This window comes from Manis pentadactyla, chromosome 5 (genome assembly GCF_030020395.1).
Source record: "Manis pentadactyla isolate mManPen7 chromosome 5, mManPen7.hap1, whole genome shotgun sequence".
In the NCBI taxonomy this organism is placed as follows: Eukaryota; Metazoa; Chordata; class Mammalia; order Pholidota; family Manidae; genus Manis; species Manis pentadactyla.
The window spans coordinates 56,482,175-56,507,745 of NC_080023.1; the positions used below are offsets into that span (position 1 = coordinate 56,482,175).

General features: G+C 34.0%; 2 protein-coding genes across 2 annotated transcripts in view; both read left to right on the forward strand.

Moving 5' to 3' along the window:
* Nucleotides 1–23,817, forward strand: part of LOC118928678 (UDP-glucuronosyltransferase 2B31-like) — a 125,088-nt gene extending 101,271 nt beyond the window's left edge. The window contains exon 7 of the transcript XR_008997746.1: nt 23,668–23,817. The gene's annotated coding sequence lies outside the window, so the exon portion shown is untranslated. The remainder of the gene's footprint in view (nt 1–23,667) is intronic.
* On the forward strand, nt 1,934–23,370 carry LOC118928679 (UDP-glucuronosyltransferase 2B31-like). Its single transcript, XM_036918143.2, has 6 exons — nt 1,934–2,716; nt 6,543–6,691; nt 13,003–13,134; nt 15,070–15,157; nt 19,044–19,263; nt 22,858–23,370. The coding sequence occupies exons 1-6, from the start codon at nt 1,993–1,995 to the stop codon at nt 23,135–23,137; spliced, it is 1,593 nt and encodes a 530-aa protein (XP_036774038.2). The 5' UTR covers nt 1,934–1,992; the 3' UTR covers nt 23,138–23,370.
* Nucleotides 23,818–25,571: the final 1,754 nt, after the last annotated feature.

Genomic DNA, 25,571 nt, shown 5'->3' on the forward strand with positions numbered 1-25,571 from the left:
CAAGTTTAAGAATATTGAAATCAAGTCATGCATTTCTAGCTCAATGGTATGGAACAACAAATCAATTAGAGAAAGAAAATTGAAAAACTGACAAATATTTATAAATTAAATAACACCCTGAAAAACAACTAGTGAAAGGACAAATGGAAAGAGATATCAAAAAATATCATGAGACAAATGAAACTGGAAATACAATATACCAAAATTTATGGAATGCAGCAAAATCAATTTTAAGGGGGAAGTTTGTAAAAATAAATGCCTACATTAAGAAAAAAGAAAGATTTCAAATAACAACCTAACTTTGCTCTCCAATGAACTAAGGAAGAAACAACAAACAAAGCCAGATGTTAGGAGGAGGAAAGAAACAATCAAGATTAGAGCAGGAATGAAATAAAATGTGATGAGAAAGACAATAGAGAAGACTAATTAAACTAAGTTGATTTTTGTAAAGATATACAAAACTGAAAAACCTCTAGCTTGGCTAAGTACAAAAGACAGAGAATACATTAAAAGGATCATATATCAAGATCAAGGAGAATTCATCCCTGGGATACAATCATGGCTCAATATTGATGAAACAAATCAATAAATGTGATACACACCATTAACGGAATGAAAGATCAAAAGAAAAACATATGATCATCTTAATAGATTCAGAAAGAAGCACTTTACAAACTTCAAAGTCCTTTCATATTAAAACTCTGAGTAAATTAGGTATAGAAAGAATTTACCTTTTCAAGAAAATGATATACATAATGCAGTATTATTCTGTCATAAAAAAGGAAAGACTTCATGCCATTTATGACAATATGGTTGGACACTGATGGCATTATGCTCAGGAAATAAGTCGGACAAAGAAGGACAAACATTGTATGATCTCAATTATTGTGGAATTAAAAAAACTCATAAAAACAGAGTAGATTGGTGATTGCTAGAGCTGAGACAGTGGAAGAAATGGATGAAGGTAGTGATAGGGCACAAATATCCAGTTTCAAGATGAGTAAGTTCCATTGATCTGACGTACACCATGATGACTATAGTTAAAAATAGTGTATTTCGTACTAGAAAGTTGATTACTGAATAAATATTAAAATTCATCATAAAAAATGTTAACTAGGTGGCATGATGGTTGTGTTAACTAATCATACTGTATAGCAATTTCACAATATGTAAATGAAAACAATCATCACATTTTCACCTTAAAATACTTAATGTATCAATTATATATCAATAATACCAGGATAAATGTTTAAAATAATACACTTTGCTAAGTAAAGTAGCCAGTCACAAAAACGCATGTAATGTATAACTTCATTTATATGATATGTTCAGTTTAGGCAACACTCTAAGACAGAAAGTAGATTAAAGGTTGGCCAGGGCTGGAGATGCTGAAAAAGGGATTTTCGTCCACAGGGTAAAAGTTTCTTCCGGGAGTTATGAAAGTGCTATAAAATTGATTGCCATGGTGGTTGCATAATTCTGTGAAGCTACTGTGAACTACTGTATTGTACACTTTAAATTTTGCAATTGTACATTTTATGAATTACATGTCATCAAAGTTTTTATAAACAAAACAAAGCAAATATCTCTTGAACCATCATTTCCAAGACATTTTGATTCAGCTGTATCCTTACTTATCTCTAGTTCTCAAGAAGAACACAGACAATCACATTTCACTTGCCAGCATTCTTGACACACTTCTAAAATATATTACATAAGATAGATCACTTGCATATTCAAGTTCATTGACTCTTAGCTAGATGGCGTCAATTATAGTAATAACACAAACATGACTCACATTCATGTACAAGCAAGATCATCTACCTTTTTTTGCTTTTTTTACTTGCCCTCCAAATGCTCTGTTCATATAATGTATTTACTTGGAGGAGGAAGAGTTATATATTAACTTCCTGATTGATTTATCTCTGATATAAGCACCAACAATACTACAAGGGGACAGAAATTTGAAGAGAGACGTTGTTCTCCACCAGGATGTCTATGAAATGGATTTCAGTTCCTCTGCTGCTACAGCTGGCTTGTTGCTTCAGCTCTGGGAGCTGCGGAAAGGTGCTGGTGTGGCCCACAGAATACAGCCACTGGATCAACATAAAGGCAATGCTGGATGAACTTGCCCACAGAGGCCATGAAGTGGTTGTTCTGGCATCTTCAGCCTCCATTCTTGTTGATCCCACCAAATCACCTGCAATTAAATTTGAGATTTTCCCTACATCTTTAACCAAGGTTGAATTTGAGGATTTATTTGGACAAATGGTCAGTAGATGGACATATGACCTTCCAAAAGAGACATTTTGGACATATTTTTCACTAATGCAAGAAATTGGGGTAAAATATAGTGATTGTATTGAAAAGCTCTGTAGAGATGTAGTTTTAAACAGAAAATTTATGACAAGGCTGCAAGAATCAAGGTTTGATGTCATTCTTGCAGATGCCGTTGGACCCTGCGGTGAGCTGCTGGCTCAGCTACTCAACACACCTTTAGTGTACACAATTCGCGCTTCTGCTGGCTACACATTTGAAAAGTACGGTGGAGGACTTCCTTTACCTGCATCCTATGTACCTGTTATTTTTTCAGAATTAAGTGATAAAATGACGTTCAAAGAGAGGGTGAAAAATATGATATATGTGCTTTATTTTGACTTTTGGTTCCAAATATTTAATGAGAAGAGGTGGAATCAGTTTTACAGCGAAACACTCGGTAAGTCATTCTTTTAGTAGGTAATACGAAGTTCCAATTTTCCTAGGGACTTGGAAGGTAAGTTTGTATAAATAGAAAGTGAGAAGAATTTGTCTTTTATAATTTAAATGATATTTCAATCTCACAAATATTATGGGAAGGCTTATATCATAGGTTCAGTATGAACCTTGGGGTCCATTATTAGCACAGGATGTTCCAGGAAGTCAAAATCCACAAATCAAAGCCCTGAGAATTTCTTGAAGCAATTACATATCCATTCTTTGTTTGCATTATCCTTTAATTTTTCTTTTTAAAATTTATCTAGGTATTTGATCCTCCTTTCATTAAAAATGGGATCAAAATTATTAGCCATTGTATATTTTACTTTTTAGAATAGTTTTGAGTTCACAGCAGTACTGAGTGCGTATTTCCCATATACCTCCTTTTCCAACACATGCATAGACTCCCCCATTATCAACATCTCCCACCAGAGTTGTACTATTGTTACGACTGATGGATCTACACTGACACATTAGCATGCAAAGTACATAGTTTACATTAGAGCTCATTCTTTGTAATTGTCTGTATGACAATTATATCATACAGAGTAGTTTCACTGTGCTAAAAGTCCTCTGTGCTGTGCCTATCTGACATGTACTTTTTATTATATTTTTTCCATCTTTAAGAAAAGGTGCCAGAAATTTCACTAACAATCTTGATCAAAGTACACATGTAGATTGAGGAGTTATATTTTGCTAGCACCACTAGTACAGAGCATTGAAAATATTCTTACACGTTTTCTTTCTCAGTTTCTTTATTTAAAGATTAAACTGTTCTGCCATATTAGGATTCTTTCACAATGGAGAGATATAATAGCTCTACCCCAGACTCAGTAGTCTATAATTTGAGGTTTGAGATTATTACACATTCATTCATAAATGCCTACAAATCATCTGTTTTTAAGGCCTAAAATCTTGTCAGAAGGTGAACATATACATTATTAGTCTATGTTTTTAAAACTGTCTCTCTTTTAAATAAAAAATGAACAAACTTAAGGGTAAGGCCAAAATTAAGGTTGTCTAATTTCATACTTTATTCCACATTTTGTTTGCAAATATTTTTATTTAATAAACAAATATTAAGCTCCTAACATGAAACAGTGCAGTCATAGGTACAAAGAAGTGAGCCAGAGTTTTCTTGGAAACAACTTCACAGTTTTCTTGGAAAACCTAGGATCAAGGAAAAAGCTTGTTAAACTGTAGAAACTAGACTGAGTACTCTAGGGAAAGGTGTTTCCATGGGTGTGATGGGGTTAACTGACTGAGGAGATGAAATTGTTTAAATTTGGATGTGTTAGTTTTGTAACTTATAAACAAATGCCTGTTTAATTCTATATGGCATAGACTTAATAACTGCTTATGACTGTGAATGTACTGATGTGCTGCTATTTGTGATGAAAGTGCCTTATCTTTGTCTTGTGTGTGTGTGTATATATATGTATGTGTGTATATATATATATAACATGCAAATCTTAATATGTATTTCTATAATATATGTGTGTTATCAAGCCATATTTTTTGTGTTTGTCTTATTTTATTTATATATATTTTATATTAAGTATATCAAATACAATGCACAGGTCTTAGTATACAGCTTGATGAATTCTGACATGTGTATACTCTCATGTAACCATTGCTGAGACCAAGATATCAACATTGTCACTAATTTTCCCCCTTCACATATTTCACCCATTCCCCTACACACACACACACTCTCCCCTACACGCACAACTACCAGTTTTTTCTTTGTGCCCATGAGTCTATTTTTGTTTTGCTCATTAGTGCATTTCTTTGTTTTTTATATTACACATCTAAGTGAAATCACGGAGTATTTCTCTTTGACTTATTTCACTTAGCATAACATACACTAGGCCCATCCATGTTGTTTCAAATGGCACAGCTTCATTCATTTTTTGTAGCAGAGTAATACTGTACTGTGTATGTGTGCCACAGTTTTTTATCCATTCATCTACTGATGGACATACAGGTTGCATCCATCTTTTGGAATGAACATAGGAGTTAATATATTTTTTAGGATTAGGGCTTTTGTTTTCTTCAGATAAATTCCTAGAAGTAGAATTGCTTGTATTTCTATTTTTAGTTTTTTGAGAAACTTCCATACCACTTTCTATAGTGGTTGCAACACTTTGTAAACCCACCTGGAGTGAATGAGGTTCCCTTTAATCCACATCATTGAAAACATTCCTAATTTCTTGCCTTGTTGATATTAACCATTCTGGAATGAGGTGATATATCATTTTGGTTTAGATTTGCATTTCCCTGGTGATTAGTGATGAGCATTTTTTCAAGTGTCTGTCACCATTTGTGTTTCTTCTTTCAGAAGATGTCTATTCAGGTCCTCTGCCCATTTTTTAGTGAGATTATTTGTTTCTTTGGTGTTGAGTTATATTAGTTCTGTATATATTTTCAATATTAACCACTTATTGGATATATCGTGTGAAAATATATTCTCCCATACAGTAGGGTGACTTTTCATTTTGTTGATGGTTCCTTTACTGTACAGGAACTTTTTAGTTTGATGTAGTTCCACCTGTTTATTTTTGCTTTTGTGTTCCTTGCCTGGGAGATGTAGCCAGAAAAACATTACTAGCACTGATGTTCAAGGATTTACTACCTATGTTTACTTCTAGAACATTTATGGATTCATGTCTTTGATATGGATTTATGTATATATATCTTTGATCTATTTAGAGTTTGTATTTGTGTATGATGTAAGACTGCAATCCAGTTACAGCTTTTGCATGTAGTCCCTCAGTTTTCCCAATACCATTTACTGATGAGCCTATCTTTTCCCCATTGTAATATTCTTGCCTTCTTTGTCATATATTAATTGATTATACAGGTGTGGATTTATTTCTGAGCTCCCATTCTTTTCCACTGGTCTATGTATCTGTTCTTGTGACAGCACAATATTGTTTTGATTATGTGGCTTTGAAATATTATTTGAAATCAGGGCATAGGATACCTACTATTCTTTCTCAATCTTCATCAATTAGGGGTTTTTTTGTAGTTCAATACAAATTTTAGGATTATCTGCTCTATTTCTGTGACAAATGCCATTGGTATTTTGATAGGAATTGCATAGAATCTGTAGATTGTTTAGGGAGGTATGGCTATTTTAACCATAGTAATTTTTCCTATCCATGAGTATGGAATAACTTTCCACTTATTTGTGCCTTCAATTTATTTCATCAATGTCATGGTTTTTAGGATACACATTTTCACCTCCTGGATTAAATTTATTTTAATCAATATATTTTGTTATTTTTTATGTGATTGAAAATGGGACTGATTTCTCAATTTCTCTTTCAATTAGTTTATTATTTGTATATAGAAACACAAAAGATTTCTGTATATTGATTTTGTATCCTGAGACTTTACTAAATACATTTATTAATTCTAGTAGGCTTTTGGTAGAGTCTTCAGGGTTTTCTATATATAATGTCATATTCTCTGCAAATAATGACAATTGTACTTTTTCCTGATCAGTATGTATGCCTTTATTTCTTTTCTTATCTAATTACTATGGATAGAACCTTCAGGGCTATGTTGAATAAAAGTGGTGGGCATGGGCATCCTTACCTTGTTACTGATCTTAGAGGAAGAGCTTTCAGCTCTTTGCTGTTAAGTATGATGTTAGCTAAAACCACAGTACTTTTAAACATTTTTGGCTTCGTTATCCCAAACTTCTTTCTTAAAGTTCCCTAGTGCATTCACATTACATTGTTCTCATCTCCTTTACCTTCTGTTTGTTTGTTTCCTTTCAGGAAGACCAACTACACTTTATGAGTTAATGAGGAAAGCTGATATATGGCTCATTCGAACCTATTGGGACTTTGACTACCCTCACCCACTCTTACCCAATTTTCAGTATGTTGGAGGCCTCCACTGCAAACCTGCTAAACCTCTGCCTGAGGTAACTGATTCCTTTTTTGTTTTGTTGTATTTGCTTTGAGGCGTTCAGTATTCTGGCTTAAAAGAAAGACCACTCCTCAACAATATGAATATGTGTCCCAACAATGTTTGCAACAAAACCTAACATTTCTTTGCTGTCATTCCAGCACTTAAACAATTCCTCATTTGAGATACCAGGGTCTGACATCTTGCAGCATTAAAGGCATTGCTTAGCCTATTAAATCAGGTAATTTCTACTATATATCATATGTGGACAAAATCTCTATAAAGCTCTCCTGGGGAACATGGTTTTCAACATCATAGCTGACTAACAAAATGAGCACAGAGAAAATGTACACTGCATATATTATAAGGACCATAAATTCTGAATATTTAATAAATAGCAAATAATTTTGACCACTGATATCTGAAAACTGCCATGGTATAAAAATGCAAACAATTCTTTTAGCATATAGGATTATGTTCCTCATGGAAGAATGCAATAATCTCATGTTTTAAATTGATATTGTATCTTTAAGACATTTTAAAAGCAGGCATCCTTATTAAAATATTTTATGGCCTCTTAATCATGTTTATTTGACAGCAAGAGAAATCTAAGATCTTATTCAAGGGTTAGTCCAGTTTGATTTTAACTACAGAATGTTTACCTATATGTGGTAATTATCACAATATCTAAAGCCTGAGGTAAAATAAGTAAATGTTTTATTCAATCTAATGAATCAATCTATTGTTTTTTTCCAGCTTTATTAAAGTATTAATGACATATAAAATTGTAAGATATATTAAGTGCACATCATGGTAATTTGATTTACCTACTTACTGTAAAGGGATTCCCCTCATGTAGCTAATTAAAACATCTATCACCTCACATATTTACCTTTTTTATGTGTGTGAGAACATATGTTTTACCCCAAGTAAATTTTAATTGTATAATACAGTGTTATCAACAATACTCACCAGGTTATACATTATATACCCAGACCTTATTCACATTGCAGATGAAAATTTGTGATCTTTGATCAACCTTTTATTTCCTTTACCCTCCAGTCCCAAGCAACCACTTTTCTTCTCTCTTTTTCTGAGTCTGACTTTTTTTGTAAAGATTACACATATAAGTAATAGTAAGCAATTTTTGTCTTTGTCTGGCAACTTAACTTAGCATAATGCCTTCAAGGTCCATCTGTGTTGTCACCAAAGCCATGATTTCTTTCTTTTTCTCATGGCTGAATAATATTCCTTTGTGTGTGTGTGTGTGTGTGTATGTGTGTGTGTGTGTGTGTGTGTGTGTTGGTGTGTGTGTATGTGTGTGTGTGTATGTGTATCACATAACATTTCCTTAATCCAATAATTCATTTACAGTCATTTTGGTTTATATTAGCCATATCTTGTCTGTTTTGCTAATGTTTCAATAAACATGGGAATGCATATATCTCTTCTATATCCTGTTTTCATTTCCTTTGGATACCCGAACGTGGGATGACTGGATAATATGTTAGTTTTTATTTTAATTTTTTAGGAAAGTCCATACTGTTTTTTGTAATACCTGCACCAATTTACATTCCCACCAATAGTGCACTGGAGTTTCCTTCTCTCCACATTCTCAGCAAAATTGTTATCTTGTTTCTTTTTTGATGATAGGCATTCTAACAAGTGTGAAGTATTATCTCTGTGGTTTTGATTTTCATTTCCCTTATGATTAGGTATGTTAAGCCCTTTTCATGTACCTGTTATCCATTACATGTCTTCCTTGGAAAATGTCTATTCATTTCCTCCACCTATTTTTCAACTGTATTATTTGGTGTTATTTTTTTGGGTTCTTTATATAGTTTGACTATTAACCGATATCAGATATATGATTTCCAAATATTGTCTCCCTTCTGTAGGTTGTCTTTTAATTTTTTTCAAAATTTCCTTTTCTGTGCAGAAGGTTTTAGCTTGAGATAGTCCTACCTGTTCATTTAGCTTTCATTGCCAGAAAGGCTTTTTTCCTTTCTGATAATTCATTGTTAGTGTATAAATATTCAATGGAATTTTGTGTATTGACTTTGTATCCTGGAACCTCACTGAATTTGTTTTCATTAATTCTAACAGAGTTTGGTGAAGTCTTTAGGGTTTTATATATTTAATATCATGTTTGTAAATAGAGACCATTTTACTTGATCCTTTCCAATTCGGATGCCTTTTATTTCTTTTTCTTACCTAATAGCTCTGTTTTGGGTCTCAGTTGTATATTGAATAAAACTGCCATAGTGGGCATCCTTATCTTGTTCCTGAACTTAGAAGAACAACTTTCAACTTCTTTTGTGGTGTTGGATGTGGGCTTTTCTTATATGGACTTTATTGTGATGAGGTAGGTTGCCTCTAAATCCAGGTTGTTTAGAGATTTCATCTTGAGTGGATGTTGGATTTTGTCCAGTGCTTTTTCTGCCTCTATTGAGATGATGTGATTTTTATCCTTCATTCTATTAACATGGTGTATCACATTTATTGATATATGGGTCCTGAACCATCCTTGCATGCCTGGAATAAATATATCCCACTCAGACAGAGTGAATAATCCTTTTACCTCCCCTTTTATTTTTTGTAAAAACTTTTTGAAAAGGATTGGTACGAATTGTTATTTGAGTATTTGTTGAATTCATCATGAAGTTATCTGGCTGTGGAATTTTCTCTGTTGCAAGATTTTTTGTTACTGATTCACTCACTTTACTATTAATACTCTGTTCAAATTTTCTATTTCTTTATGATTCAGTCTTTGTCGGCTGTATATTTCTAAGAATTTATCTACTTTACTAGATTGTCAGATTTGTTGGTATATAATTGTTTTTAGCAGTCTCTTATGTCTCTAATTCTTTGTATTTCTGTCATATCAGTTGTGATATCTTTTCTCTAATTTGAAATTTAATTCGAGTCCTCTTTGTTTTCTAGTATGTCTAGCTAAAGGTTTGTGTATTTTGTTTATCTTTTCAAAATAAATGCACTTAGTTGCAGGAATATTTTCTATTGTGTTTTTAGTCTCTACTTCATTTGTGATACTTGTTATTTCCTTCCTTCTAACTTTGGGCTTAGTTTGTACTTCTCTTTCTAGTTCCTTGAATGTAAATTTAGGTTTTTTATTTGAGATCTTTCTTTTTCTTATTGAATCATTGTAAACATTCCTCTTAGAATTGCTTTTTCTGCATCCCATAAAGTTTGTTATGTTTTATTTGCATTATTATCTGACTCAAGATATTTTTTTTCTCTTTGATTTATTCTTTGACCAATTGGTTGTTCAGTAGTATTTGGTTGGTCTCCACCAAATTTTGCAATTTCCCAGGTTTTTATTGTAATTTATTTCTAATTTTACATTATTGTTCTCAGAATAGATAATTGGTATGATTTCAATATTCTAAAATTTATTAAGACTTGTCAACTAACTTATGCTCTATCCTTGAGAATGTTCCATGTGTGCTTGAGGAGGATGGGTATTCTGCTATGGTTAGATAGAATGGTCTGTAAATATCTGTCAAGTCCTTCTGCTCTAATGTAGCTAAAGACTAATGCTTCCATATTGATTTTATGTCTGGATGATCTACCTTTTGTTGAAAGTGGAGTATTAAGTCTCCTACCATGATGGTATTGCTGTCTATCTCTCTGCAGGTCTGTTACTATTTGCTTTATATTTAGGTTTGCCTGTTTTAGGTATTTAAATATTTACAAATGTAATACCTCTTGTTAGATTGACCCTCTTATCATTATATATGAATTCCTTTGTCTTTTGTGACCATTCTCACACTGATGTAAGTATTGTTAGTCTTAATTTCTTTTGGCTTCCATTTTAGTGAAATACATTTTCCCTTTCCTTCACTTTCAGTCTGTGTGTGTCAGCACTGAAATGAGGCAGCACATAATTGGGACCATGATTTTTAGTCATTCAGTCATTCTATGTATTTTGATTAGATAGTTTAGTCCATTTACATTTAAAGTAATTATTGATAGGTATGTACTTACTATTGTCATTTTGCTCAGTCTTTTCCTGCTGTTTTATAATTTCTTTTTTCCTTCTTCTCTTGCTCTCTTCCTTAGTGATTTGATGATTTTTGTAGTGGAATACTTAAGTTCCTTTTTCTTTATCTTTTGTGTATCTAGTATAGTTTCTTGCCCTATTGTTGTCATGAGGCTTACATAAAACATCTTTTATCTATAAAAATATAAAAAATATTTTAAGCCAATAATGACTAATTTCAAAGGCATACTAAAACTCTACATTTTTACTCTACTCCACACACGTTTATGTTTTTGTTAAAATTTATGCTTTAACTCATATCCATTAAAAGTTTATTGTAGTGATTTTATAATATTTTTGTCTTTTAACCTTAATCGTAGAGTTATGAATGATTTACCCACTACCATTACATTTTTTTGAATTTAACTATATATTTACTTTACCAGTGAGGTTGACACTTTCATAATTTTCCTGTTATTAACTAATATATTTTCATTTCAGCTTGAAGAACTACATTTAACATTTCTTGTGAGACTGTGTGGGTAAACTTCTTCAGCTTCTGCTTATCTGGAGTCCCTTTCTTTCACTTTCAATTATGAAAGAATGTTTGTGGGCAGAGCATTCTTCATTGGCAATTTTCTTCTTCTAGTCTATCGAATCTATCATGCCAGTCTCATTTAGGCTGAAAAGTTTCTGCTGAAAAATCTTCTGATAGTTTTATGGTGGTTACTTTGTATATACCAAGTTGTTTTTCTTTTCCTATTTTCAAGATTTTCTCCTTGTCTTTAACTTTTGACAGAAACTTCCTGCCTGACACCTCAACCATTACGATAGCTCCAATTTATCTCAGGTGTGATCTCCAACTAAAACATGCATAGCAGGTGCTAACATGGTAGACAAGATGTTTATGACTGACAATAACTCTGGTATTAACATTGTGGTTCACAAAAATATATATATTGAAGAGATGCAGTGTGAAGCATTGTGCAGTGAATAACACATTCTTATAGACCATCAATTTTACAATATGATTTCACCATAAAAGAAGTCATATTTAACAAAGGAAATACACACACACATACACACACACGTAATTGTATTATAAGTAGGACGTTTAGGCTATTTTGTGGAAATTGGAAAACTATACCGGACTCCTTACTATCAATAATTCTCAACCTCTAGCTATTAAATGATTTAGAGGGAGTGTTTGGGAAATTCTTATGAAGTGTAGATTTGAATTATATAACTGAAAGAAAACTGTATTAAGTCATCCCAATCACAATGCTTAGTGCTCATAGGGAAATAAAATACTAATGGCCAAACTAAAGTAATTAACCAGAAAACCTGCCTGGAATAAACAAGATTCTGCTTCATGGCCTCCTCCCAACAATCTATAGTAGTAATTAGTAGTAGTATAAATGAATAGTCTTGGTATAATACTGTCTAATAATATAAACTTCCCAGTACTGTGTGCTGCCTCTAATTCATTCTTACTTATACATGCACATACACTCTTGAAAAAGTATATATAATAGTGGAAATCAACCTCATATTGCATACATCTTTTCAAAGGAATTGAAGGGTTAGATCCATTTAAAAAAAATACAGTACTGAAAACATAAGTGAGCTTCCTCAAAAAAATTAAAACTAGAATTACCATTCAGCCCAGGAATTCCATATCTTGGTATACACCTGAAATAATTAAAATCAGGATATCAATAAGATATTTGCACACCCATTTTATAGCAGCACTATTCACACGAGCCAAAATGTAGAAGCAACCCAGGTGTCAATTGACAGATGGTTCAATAAACAAAATGTGGTATTTACACACAATGGGATTTTGCTCAGCCATAAAGTAGAAGGAAATTCCATGGTTCCACATGGAAAAGCTTGAGAACATCATGCTGAGGGGAATGCGCCACTCACAAAAAAGACAAATCTGCATGTTTCCACTTATAGGAGGTATCCACACCGCACAAATTCATAAAAACAGAGACTAGAATGATGGTTGCCAGGGATGGTGAAGGGGAAAATGGGAGATTTTTATATAATGATATACAGTCCTAGTTTAGCAAGATGTAAAAGGTTTGTACATTGATTCCCCAACAATGTCAATGCACACATTACTGAACCGTATACTTAGGAATAGTTAGCAAGGTAAGTGTTATGTCCTTGTTTTTCTACCAGAATTTTAAAAAAGCAGGTACCTCTCCAAAAATTCCTGATTACACTGGGTTTCTCTCTTTAGTTGTTTCTAGCCGTCCTTTCAATAGTGTTTGCTATGCCGTTGCTCTTCTGTGATGGAACCAATGCTTTTTCTGCAGGAAATGGAACAGTTTGTCCAGAGCTCAGGGGAAAACGGTATTGTGCTGTTTACTCTGGGGTCAATGGTCAGTAACATGTCAGAAGAGCGAGCCAATGTGATTGCGTCAGCCCTTGCCCAGATTCCACAAAAGGTTAGTAATGGGCCTTAATAGTGTGCAACTACTAATGAGTCTGTTCAACTCTGTAAAGGGCCTCCTTACAGAAATTTCCTGCATGCCACCTCAACCTTATGATAGCTCCAGTTCATGTCAGGTATGAGGTCAAACTGATATATTCATGACAGGCGCCAAAGTAGTCTTGAGGGTGTTTTTGACAATAGCATTGGCATTAGCATTATGATCCCCAAAATTACATATTTCAGAGTTGCAGTGTGAAGTTTTGCTTCTATAAAAGTATTGTAGGCAGGTACAGATACTACCAAATTCTATCCTATCATTTGTCTCTTTTCCCTTCAGGATTCCTGAGGGTTGCGTACCCACTACAGAAGTACCCAGAAAGATGTTAAATCTTAGCAGTGACATTAAGCACAAAATGATAAAGTCTGAAAGGCATCATGCAGTTTAGGTTTGCCAGGTCATCCCGGCCTCTCTTATTTTCCCTAAATTTTGAAATAGGCCTATTTAGTGTGCTTTTCAGGGTTCTATTCAGGAAAGGATGACCAGGGCTCACCAAGCTGCATTAGGGAACCATCCAGCCACTCTGATTCAGGAGAGGAAAACTGACATGCCCTGATGGACTCGGCCCTATACAGAGGGAAGGGAGAAAGTAAATGAGGAGGGAAGTAGGTCCACCCTCAAGGTGACCTGATGCTTAATAACATGTGGCCCTGGAAAGGACTCTGCTTTTAACCTATCAGAATAACAACTCCTCCATTTGAGGAATAAGAGAATATATGATGGAGTCAACCAGAAGCAAGCTTAACAAGGGAAAGTTTCAGATGTCCACTCTCCATAAAACACAGTAGTATATTGTTTTCTGATGTATAGGCTATACCTGCTCTACTGGGGTATTTGTGACCTATTTTTTATTATCCTAACTGAAACAGCTTTTCCTTATCACCTGTGCTAATTTTCTGCTGAGAATATGAAGTTACTTGAACATTCATATAGCAAATATGTATTACGACTGTAAATTATAAATCAGTTTATGAGGATCACTGGGGAACTCCACAGATAGAATCTATTTTGGTGCAGGGCATGGAAATTACTTGGATTTAGGTTCCAGATTCATCAGCATTGTCAGTGCTTTGTAGTACATGACTGAAGTGTGAACAGTCAGTTGAATGAACTTTACCATCACCACAACTTTGGATTTTTTGCAACCGTTGTATTGTTGTATATGAAGTACTGACAGGCTCTATTAATCTCTCCATTTGCATAATTTCCACACCTAGAAATAGTAATGATACTCTGGATTCATGTAAATAACCACCTTTATAAATTTTTCTTGCAAATAGTGCCTAACAATTATCAAGAAGAAGTTAGATGCACTCACTATGGAGAAATTATCTATGTTAACAAATTATTAATAAACAGAATTGTTTATTTCTCAGAAGAAGCAGATTCCATAAATTAGTCTTTTTGTAAATTAAGAAATGTAAAACTAATAAAATAACTTATGGTATAAATGGATATAAGTAAACTCTTTTCTGTGTGTTACACTAAAAAGTATTGTTACATTGAAAGATAAAATCAATTAAAATAAAAAGATAAAATACATGTATAGATAATGACTTACTTCTTTTTTGCACTACAATTATAATGACTACCTAAAAATGTCTTAAATGCTTTGATTTCTCATTGATAATCTCAGTTGCCTAACCTCTGTGTGTGAAACATCATGATTGCATTCATAACCTGACTGAATACAAAATAAGAATGCAAATTGTGGGTATTCCTATTATACCAGTATTTTATAGTTCTCATTTTTAACATCACTTGTCCTTATCACTTATGTATCTATGAAAGGTATTTAACTAGGTTATCTCTTAATTTCCTTAGAATTTTCACATGCTATACCTTCTATGTTTTCCTCATAGAATATGGTTATTTTCTTTACTTGAACAGGTTCTGTGGAGATTTGATGGCAAAACACCAGATACCTTAGGGCAGAATACTCGGCTGTATAAGTGGATCCCCCAGAATGATGTACTTGGTAAGAATTGAAAACAAACTCTGAAATGAGAGTAACTTCACCCAGTGATAATAGTTCACCAGGGAACAAATTTACTGGGCATTAATTATTGAAAAACTCAAAAACAAAACTTAACTTCCATATATTTGTTTTGCAGTCCTAGGGGGAAAAGGATAAGCTATAACAGTTGTCATTTATTATACAGTCTCATTAATTATACTGTCTCCTTATGGCCAGAAACACAGTACCTTTATTTCAAGTGTAATTATTTCTCACAGAGAATTTATTTATTTCATTTATTTTGGTATCATTAATATACAATTACATGAGCAAGACTGTGGTTACAAGATTTCCCCCATTATCAAGTCCCCACCACATACCCCATTACAGTCACTATCCATCAGTGTAGTAAGATGCTATGGAGTCACTACTTGTCTTGTCTGTGCTATAGTGCCTTCCCCATGCCCACCCAAACATTATGTGTGCTAATCATCATGCGCCTTATTTCCCTTCTCCCTCCCTTCCCTCCCAACCCCCAGTGCCTTTCTCTTTGGCAACTGTCATTCCATTCTGGAGTTCTTTCAGTCTGCTGCTGTATTGCTCCTTCAGTTTTAGCTTTGTTCTTATGCTCCACAGATGAATGAAATCATTTGGTACTTGTCTTTCTCCTCCTGGCTTATTTCACTGAGCATAATACCCTCTAGCTCTATTCATGTTGTTGCAAATGGTAGGATTTGTTTTCTTCTTATTGCTGAATAATACTCCATCATGTACATATATCACATCTTCTTTATCCATTCACCTACTGATTGGCACTTAGGTTGATTCTATTTCTTGGCTATTGTAAACGGTGCTCCGATAAACATACAGGTGCATATGTCTTTTGGAAACTGGGAAACTGCATTCTTAGGGTAAATTCCTAGGAGTGGAATTCCTGGGTCAAATGATATTTCTACTTTTAGTTTTTTGAGGAACCTCCATACCGCTTTCCACAATGTTTGAATTGGTTTACATTGCCACTAGCAGTGTAGGAGGGTTCCGCTTTCTCCACATCCTCATCAGCATTTGCGGTTCCTATTCTTTTCGATGTTGGGAATCCTAACTGGTGTGAGGTAATATCTCATTGTGGTTTTAATTTGGATTTCCCTGATAATTAGTGATGTGGAGCATCTTTTCATGTGCCTGTTGGCCATCTGAAATTCTTCTTTGGAGAACTGTCTGTTCAGCAACTCTGCCCATTTTTTAATAGGGTTATTTGCTCTTTGGATGTTGAGGCATGTGCATTCTTTATATATTTTGGATGTTAACCTCTTGCTGGATATGTCATTTACAAATATATTGTCCCATACTGTAGCATGCCTTTTCGTTCTGCTGATAGTATCCTTTGCTGTACAGAAGCATTTTAGCATTATGTAGTCCCATTTGTTCATTTTTATTTTGTTTCCTTGCCTGAGGAGATGCGTTCAGGAAAAAGTTGCTCATGTTAATATTCAAGACATTTTTGCCTATATTTTCTTCTAAGAGTTTCATGGTTTCATGACTTACATTCAGGTCTTTGATCCATTTTGAGTTTACTTTCTTGTACAGGGTTAGACAATAATCCAGTTTCATTCTCTTGCATATAGCTGTCCAGTTTCGCCAAAATCAGCTTGTTGAAGAGGCTGTCATTTTCCCCATTGTATATCCACGGACCTGAATCATTTATTAATTTACCATATATGCTTGGATTTATATCTGGGCTCTATAGTCTGTTCTTTTGGTCTCTGGGTCTGTTCTTATGCCAGTACCAAATTGTCTTGATCACTGTAGGTTTAGTAGCTTGAGGTCTGGGCGCGTAATCTCCCCCCCCTTTATTGTTCCTTCTCAGGATTACTTTGGCTGTTTGGGGTCTTTTGTGGTCCTATATGAATTTTAGAACTATTTGATCCAGTTCATTGAAGAATGCTATTGGTATGATGATTGAATCTGTTGATTGCTTTAGACAGGATGGCCATTTTGACAATATTAATTCTTCCTATCCATGAGCACAGGATGTGTTTCCATTTATTGGTTATGTTCTTTATCTAATGACCGTCTTGCAGTTTTCAGAGTATAGTTCTTTCACTTTCTTGGTTAGGTTTATTCCTAGGTAGTTTATTCTTTTTGATGCAACTGTGAATGAAATTGTTTTCCTGATTTCTCTTTCTGCTAGCTCATTGTTAGTGTATAGGAATGCAACAGATTTCTGTGTATTAATTTTGTATCCCACAACGTTTTTGAATTTGATATTAGTTCTAGTAGCTTTGGATGGAGTCTTTAGGATTTTTATGTACATTATCATGTCATCTGCAAACGGACAGTTTAACTTCTTCCTTGCCAATCTGGATGCCTTTTATTTCTGTGTGTTGTCTGTTTACCATGGCTAGGACCTCCAGAACTATATTGAATAAAAGTGGGGAGAGTGGGCATTCTTGTCTTATTCCCGATCTTAAGGGAAAAGCTTTCAGCTTCTCACTGCTAAGTATAATGTTGGCTGTGGGTTTGTCATATATGGCCTTTATTATGTTGAGGTACTTGCCCTCTATACCCATTTTGTTGAGAGTTTTTATCATGAATGAATGTTAAATTTTGACAAATGCTTTTTCAGCATCTATGGAGATGATCATGTGGTTTGTATCCTTCTTTTTGTTGATGTGGTGGATGATGTTGATGTATTTTTGAATGCTGTGCCATCCTTCTCTCCCTGGAATAAATCCAGTTGATAATGATGGATGAACTTTTTGATATATTTTTGAATTCAGTTTGCTAATATTTTGCTCAGTATTTTTACATCTATGTTCATCAGGGATTTTGGTCTATAATTTTCTTTTTTGAGTGTGGTATCTTTGCCTGATTTTGGTATTAGAGTGATGCTGGCCTCGTAGAATGAGTTTGAGAGTATAACCACCTCTTCTACTTTTTGGAAAACTTTAAGGAGGCTGGGTATTAGGTCTTCACTAAATTTTGATAAAATTCAGCAGTGAAACCATCTGGTACAGGGTTTTTTTTTTCTTATGTAGGTTTTTGATTACTAATTTAATTCCCTTGCTGGTAGTTGGCCTATTCAGATTTTCTGTTTCTTCCTGGGTCAGCCTTGGAAGGTTGTATTTTTCTAGAAAGTTTTCTATTTCTTCTAGGTTATCCAGTTTTTTTAGCATATAATTTTCATAGTATTCTCTCATAATTCTTTGTATTTCTGTGGTGTCTGTAGTGATTTTTCCTTTCTCATTTCTGATTCTGTTTATGTGTGTGGACTCTGTTTCTTGATAAGTCTGGATAGGATCAGAGAACTTTTCAATAGTTACTTGGATCTTTGCCCTGACTCCTAGTTCTCCCACATTATGGCTATCCTTTCCCCTTCTATGTGGAAATTTAGGGTCATGAAAAATAAAAGCCTCCTTTACTATTCTTGATTCTCCATTTCCTATAGGAAAATATCTATAATCTTCATGAAGAAGTAACATTTCAGATTAAAGTGCAACTTTTCCTTCCTCTGATTCCAGAGCCATCACTCTCACTTTCCCAGCTGCTTTGATACCCTGTATGTCAGACTCAGTGGCTTCACTATTTCTTTAAGAGAATATTTCCAAATATGCCATCTTCTTTTTTCCCTGCACATTTCTTATATCTGAAATGTTCTCTTTGAATTTGTCCACTGCAATCTTTTATTCATTTTTAAGTCACAAGTACCACACAAATCTTCAATTATCCTCCAGTAGACTTTCATGCTTCTTGTTCTGAGATCTGAAAAACATTTTAATGCACTTTACTCTGTATAAAAACCTATGATCTAGAACACACTGTCTCTTTCAGTGCCTTCTATTGTCCAAGTCTCATTTTATTTATAAGATTCATAATTAATGATTTGCTGAAATTCACCTAATCCTAGGTCATCCAAAGACTAAAGCCTTCATAACTCATGGTGGAGCCAATGGCATCTATGAGGCAATCTATCATGGGATCCCGATGGTGGGTATTCCTTTGTTTGGAGATCAACCTGATAACATCGCTCACTTGGAGGTCAAAGGAGCAGCTGTCAGACTGGATTTGGGTACACTGTCTAGTACAGATTTGCTCCATGCATTGAAGAGAGTCATTGATGACCCTTTGTGAGTATCACAATTTTTAAAAATACATAATATATATAGCCAGGTTATTTTGTCAAGAGTGAGCATGAGTTTCATCTCATATTTAAGAGGCGAATTTTGAAACTTTCAACATGATTTCACCCATCTTAAATCTGCTTTTATTTTCAACAAGACATTTATTTCAAAGTTGCATGTTAAGCCCATGATTTAATGAGTACCCAATGTGTACAACAATTTTCTACATAAACAAATGCAGAAGTTATACATGTAATTGTAAAAAGAAACATTTTTAAAAATATAGAATCCAGAATGAAAAAATGAAGAACTTGAAGTTATATAAAATGTTCCAATTCAATACCAAAACTTTATGAAATTATAAATCTTTTTTGCTGAGTAACTTTTATCATTATTTTAATGTATTTTATAGTGATATGTAATTTACATACCATAAAACTCCATGTTTATGTATGACATATGTTGTGTGTTACAAAGTTGTAAAACCATCATCATAATCTAAATTTGGGACATTTTCATCAGTCCAAAAAGATATCTCATGTTCCTTAGAAGTCACTCTCCATTCTTCCAGTCTTAGCCAACCATTACTATACTTTCTAACAGTTATAAATTACCGTATTCTGAACATTTCATACAAATGGAAACAAAAATATATGGTATTTTGCAACTGCTTCTTTTCACTTACGTTGTTTCACAGTTTCACCCATGTGGTAGTTCTGTATTGCTGAATAATATTCTAGGGTATGAGTATGCTACATTTATTTATCCATTTATCAGTTCATGAACATTTTGACTGTTTCACCATGTGGCTATTATGAACATTGTTATATGCATTTTTGTGTGAACATATGTGTTTTATTTCTTTTGGCTGGATATCTATGAGTAGAATTGCTAGGTCATATTTGATAACTCTTTGAGGAACTGCCAAAAGGATGTCAAAATAAGTTGTGCCATTTCACATTCCCATCAGCTTTGTATGAGAGATCCATACTTTGTCAACACTTGTTATCATCTATTTTATTATTTTATTATTATTATTATTATTATGACCATTCTAGTGGGTTGAGTGGTCTCTCCTTGTGTTCTTGATTTGCATCTCCCTTATAGCAAAGGATATTGAACATCTTTTCATCTGCTTATTGGCCATTCATATATTCTCTTTAGAGAAAGGTCTATTCCAATACTTGGACAAGTTTTGAATTTGGTGGTCTTATTTTTGAATAAAGTTAATTATTTGTGTACTATGGATACAAGTATTTTATCAGATATATGATTTATTAATATTTTCCCTCATTCTGGATAGTTTGGTTTCTGAATTTCTTGATTGTGTCCTTTGAAGCATCAAAGTTTTAAAATATGATAATATGTGTAGTAAACTCTTCTATATTATGGGAAAATAAGGTGGTAGAATCTGCAGTGCCTAGCATGACAACCTTCAATTCAGCATTTATTACTGCTATCAGCATTTATTGTATTAGAAGTTAACACTTAAGAAATACTCAAAAAATGTATATTATCAAGAAAATGATGAAATAATTGAAGATAAAAATACTTTTAAATAGGCAAGAAATAATAGAAAAGAAATACAAAGAAGGTGTACAAATAAAAAAGAAACAGAATAAACTGGTAAATGAAAATGTAAATATGTCAGTACTTACATAGAATCTAAACAGGCTAAATCATTTAAAGAGAATTTAAAATTGTCAGATACAATTTTAAAAGGTGTATATACTGTTTATAATATATGCTTAAATAGAAGTGTAGAAGATGATAAGTACAAAGTTAGGAAAAGATCTATTTCAGCCAGTAAACATAGAAAGATGTTCAACCTATAATAATATCAGACATAATAGTGCAGAAGCACTACTAAAAATAAAAATAAATCTTTCTTGATAATAAATAGATAAATATTTCAAAGCAATGTAATTTATCATTGGTAACATCTACTAATAAAACCCCATATAAAGCAAAAGTTGAGAAAAGAAAAAACTAGTATATGAATGTATAATTATAATAGTATCTAAACACCTTCCTTAAAAACATAGAAAAAATGACAAAATAATGGATAAGTACCTGAAAGTTTTGAAGAACACAATTTAAAAATGTAAACTCTTTGAGATGTATATAGGCATAGAAATAGATAAAACAAAAGAGAATACACACTTTTCCAGATTGGAAGAGATACTGGAATTGACCATATGCTGGTTCATACACCAAGACTCAGTAATTTGAAATATACAAATCAGAAAGAATATATTGCCCACCTTACTAGAATTCACTTTGAAATCATCAAAAAGAAAGACAGCGAAGCCGTCTCTAAATTTTAGAAATTAATATACTCTTACATCATTCAGGTTTAATAAATAAATCGTAATCATAAAGATGCCTTTTTTCTCAGCATCTCTACTTCTAGATACATACACAGAACGGTAAAAAAATGTAAATAAAAAATGTATGTAATATTTTTATTAATAATTAGTATAGTAATAATAATTAGTAAAAATGGCCAAAAAATTGTTACCACAAATGTCTGTTGTTCATTAAGTCAAGAGATTATTGGTCGTATGGCCAGGCAAAGGAATACTATACAGCAATGGAATTAACCAACAGGTAACACACAAAAGACAAAAGGAAATAAATACTATTATATGATTCCAAAATATAAATAAAAGAAACTAATTTATGGTGCTAAAATTTAGGACACCCATTAATTCAGGGGAGATAGTAGTGATTAAAAGGATCAAGGAAAGCAGGGTGCTTCTGGGTAGCTTGTGACATCCTATTTCAATATCTGAATAATGGGAACATTAGTATATTCACTTCACAATTATTTTCTAATCAATTCTGAAATTTTGAGCAATTAGGCTTATGTACATTTTTCTTATGTATTTCATACTTACATGTTTATTATATAAAAAAGAATGCATTTTAAAAACTCTAGAATCAAGTAGAAAAAAATAGACCACAAGCATTCACAAATAGAGGAAAGCGTAGGTTTGCCATCACAGAGTGGCATAGTGAGAAGGCCAAAAAATCCAGAGGAGAGTGTGCGTGAACCAAAGGATAGGAGAAGAGGTTGCCAGAGTCTGCCCATGTAAGGTCCTGTAGGCCAAGAACAGATTTGGAATTTATTCTAAGTGTGATGAAAGGTCAGATGGAAACTTTAGCAAAGAGCATCATAATCTGATGTCTATTTCAAAGAGCCTACTGTCTACAGGAAGGAAAATAAGGAGAAGGGGTAGAAGAGAAGAGTGGAAGCACAGGGATTGGTGAAGAATCACTTCACCCATCAAAACACAATTCATGTTAAATGCTCCATGAGGACCATCATAACAGTGCACTTTCACCATCTCATTCACCATTACCTCTGCTAGAAAAGATTAAACGATCCCATCTTAATTTTGTCTTCACTTTTTAATTGTCAATCAGAAAATTCCAATTTGAAAGCCAAACCCAATTTAAAAATGTACTACTTCTGTAATTTTAAAACACTTATTTTGAATCATTCATAAGACACTTTTCAAAAACCTTCCATGGGGATGATATGCTTAGGCAAATTAAGTTCCTTTCCATGTTGCTATTTTTGTATTTCCCCTGCAGATATAAAGAGAATGCTATGAAATTATCAAGAATTCATCATGACCAGCCAATGAAACCTCTCGACCGAGCGGTCTTCTGGATCGAGTTTGTCATGCGCCACAAAGGAGCCAGGCACCTGCGGCCAGCCTCCCATGACCTCGCCTGGTTCCAATACCACTCCCTGGATGTGATTGGGTTCCTGCTGGCCTGTGTGGCCACTGCTCTATTTGTCATCACAAAATGTTGTCTGTTTTGTTGCCAGAAGTTTGCTAAAATAGGAATGAAGCACAAAAAGGAGTAGTTCTTTCTGAGGCCAGAAGCTGGGGTGACTCACAGATGGGCCTCCTCCAGTTTATTCCAGCAAGAAGCTGCAATGTAAGGTTCCCTTCCTCCTGCGATAAAACGACTTTTCACAATTTACCTTATCAGTTCAAATTTGTTTTCAAGGGATTTGCTACTTTTTTAAGAGTTAGAAATATGTCATGCTAAAGAGAAAAAATTGGCATAAAATAAAACTATTTTTCTAATTTGAAAGGTATACCAACAAAAGTGACCTTAACTGTGTTTCCTGCCATGCATATGGACACAAAAGCCTTATTCACAATGAAAGCATTATTGTGCAAAAATTCAGAATATTTTAATTTCCTTTTGGTGCAGAACTTTATCTAATTGATCATTTTTATTGTGCATCTGTCCTCAGCAACACTCCTTACCTAAAAACATGGCAAGCTATTTGCCTTCATCTAGTTTAAATCAATTTCCAGAGGAATGTTTGTAGAATTAGAAATATAACAACTGCAACCTTCTTCTGTGGCTCCAGGAGGAAGGTAGTCCCCCACCCTGGGCAAGTTCTTTATGAACCTGCTGATAATGAAGAAATCCAGGGAAAGGGGATAGAGTTTTTATTTGTCATGGCTCAGTCTCTCTCACAAAACTCCCCCAAATCCTCCATCTCGGGCCCCATTAGCAAGCTAGTTCCCCCATCCCTGTAACCAGGTTGTGTGCTCCGCATAGCCCTGCTTCTTCAGGGAGGAACTCCATGGGTGGGTGTCTGGTGACTGACTGATGGGCATCTGACCAATTACACCCCAGGAGAATAGAATGGCAATTTTCTCTCCATCCCTTGCTCCAGGCCAGCCAAGAGGGACCACAGTGGAGTGGCAAACATTACATTGATGTGCAAATAGGTCCTTATATGCATACTACTATCAAGGCCAGGTGGGAAATTCTGCTTGAAAACTTCCATTTACCCCATAGCTTCCTATTATTCAATTAAGCTATGTGAAAGTCTTTGATTTCATGACCTAATTTTCTTTTCCTCATGATCTTTAATAATATTCACTTGGTTGCTTTCACTCTCACATTCAGCCTTAGATAATGGATGAAAGGCCTCAAACATAGATTATTAAACCTGCACATTAAAGGGACTTCATGAATTTTCATTATTTTCAAATGTTCATGAATAGAAATATGCCTGCTTCTTTTAAAACAACATGTAGTACTGTTTATCTGCTTACAGATATGGTGTAAAATTCAATGTGTTTGTTGAAGTTTGAAATAATGCCTATGGTTCTATTTCACCATACTCAGGGGAGCCTGTCTCATGCTTTTGTCTCTTTTCTCAGGAGCCCAAGGCTCCATTCCTCCCACAGCTCTTATGTGTAAACATTAAGTCCTTTGTCATGACAGAAAATAATAATTATTTTATTTAAACCTAGGCACATTATAACTGACATAATCAATAACAATAAGAAGAATATGAAAATGTTGTTAATTTTATGGAGTATTGTCAAATGAAAGGAATCTAAAGATCCTCCTAAAAACTACACAAGAGGGACTCACTTTATGATCAAAGTGTTCCAGGTCAGGAGAAGCACACCTCCCTGCTGGTCAATAAGACACAATCCAAGTCTTACAACAAACATTCCCTATGCTAAGGCATGAATTTATTTTTTTTTAATTTAAAACTTGGATTCTTGGGGAACCTTAGGAGAAATTTACCGCAGGATTTTCTGTACAAATCCTCAATAACTGACATTTTTTAAACATCCCATAACTTATACAGCACCATAATTGATATTGTTTAATCATGCATATACACACAAATAATTTTCCTCAAATCTACATTGCAGCACACATAACAGGAGAGGGATTATTATTCATTGCATAGTGAAAACTGTAAGGTTGAAGGTACTGGGGGGAGGGGTGTGCACGTCAGACACTGATGACGTGCCAAAGTCCCCAGCTGCTGCCTCTCCCAACCTGAAAAATGTGCCTTGGGCTAGCCAGTCCTTGGGCCTGCTGTAAATCTAAGCTCTTCCTCCCCCTACTTCTTTAAAAACTCACTGCCTGTCTATTTACAAGCGAGTTTCTGTAGACTGAGAAACCTTGCCCAGGAATTGCGTTCAAATAAACTACCTGGCCCTTTGTTACCTCTCTTCACCTGCTTATTTCAGCTAGAATTTATCTTACAAAAACTACTTCAAATTTTTTATAAAAAGTCAAGCAACCCAATATGAAAATAGGTGAAGGACATGAACAGGATATTCACATAAGCAAAATGGCTAATATCACATATAAATGATGACAAATGTCATTGGTGCTTTGGGAAATGGAATGTAAGTAAATAAATAATTTTTCTACAGATGACTTGCCAAGCAAATATATGGTACAAACTCTTTTTGAGGAAGTATAATGTGGAAAAGCCCTTTTAAATGAAATTTAAACATACCATT

Coding starts and splice junctions, on each gene's coding strand:
- LOC118928679 (XM_036918143.2), top strand. CDS start 1,993: ATGTCTATGAAATGGATTTCAGTTCCTCTGCTGCTACAGCTGGCTTGT. Junction 6,692..13,002: donor CTGCTAAACCTCTGCCTGAG/GTAACTGATTCC, acceptor CTTTTTCTGCAG/GAAATGGAACAGTTTGTCCA. Junction 13,135..15,069: donor TTGCCCAGATTCCACAAAAG/GTTAGTAATGGG, acceptor TTACTTGAACAG/GTTCTGTGGAGATTTGATGG.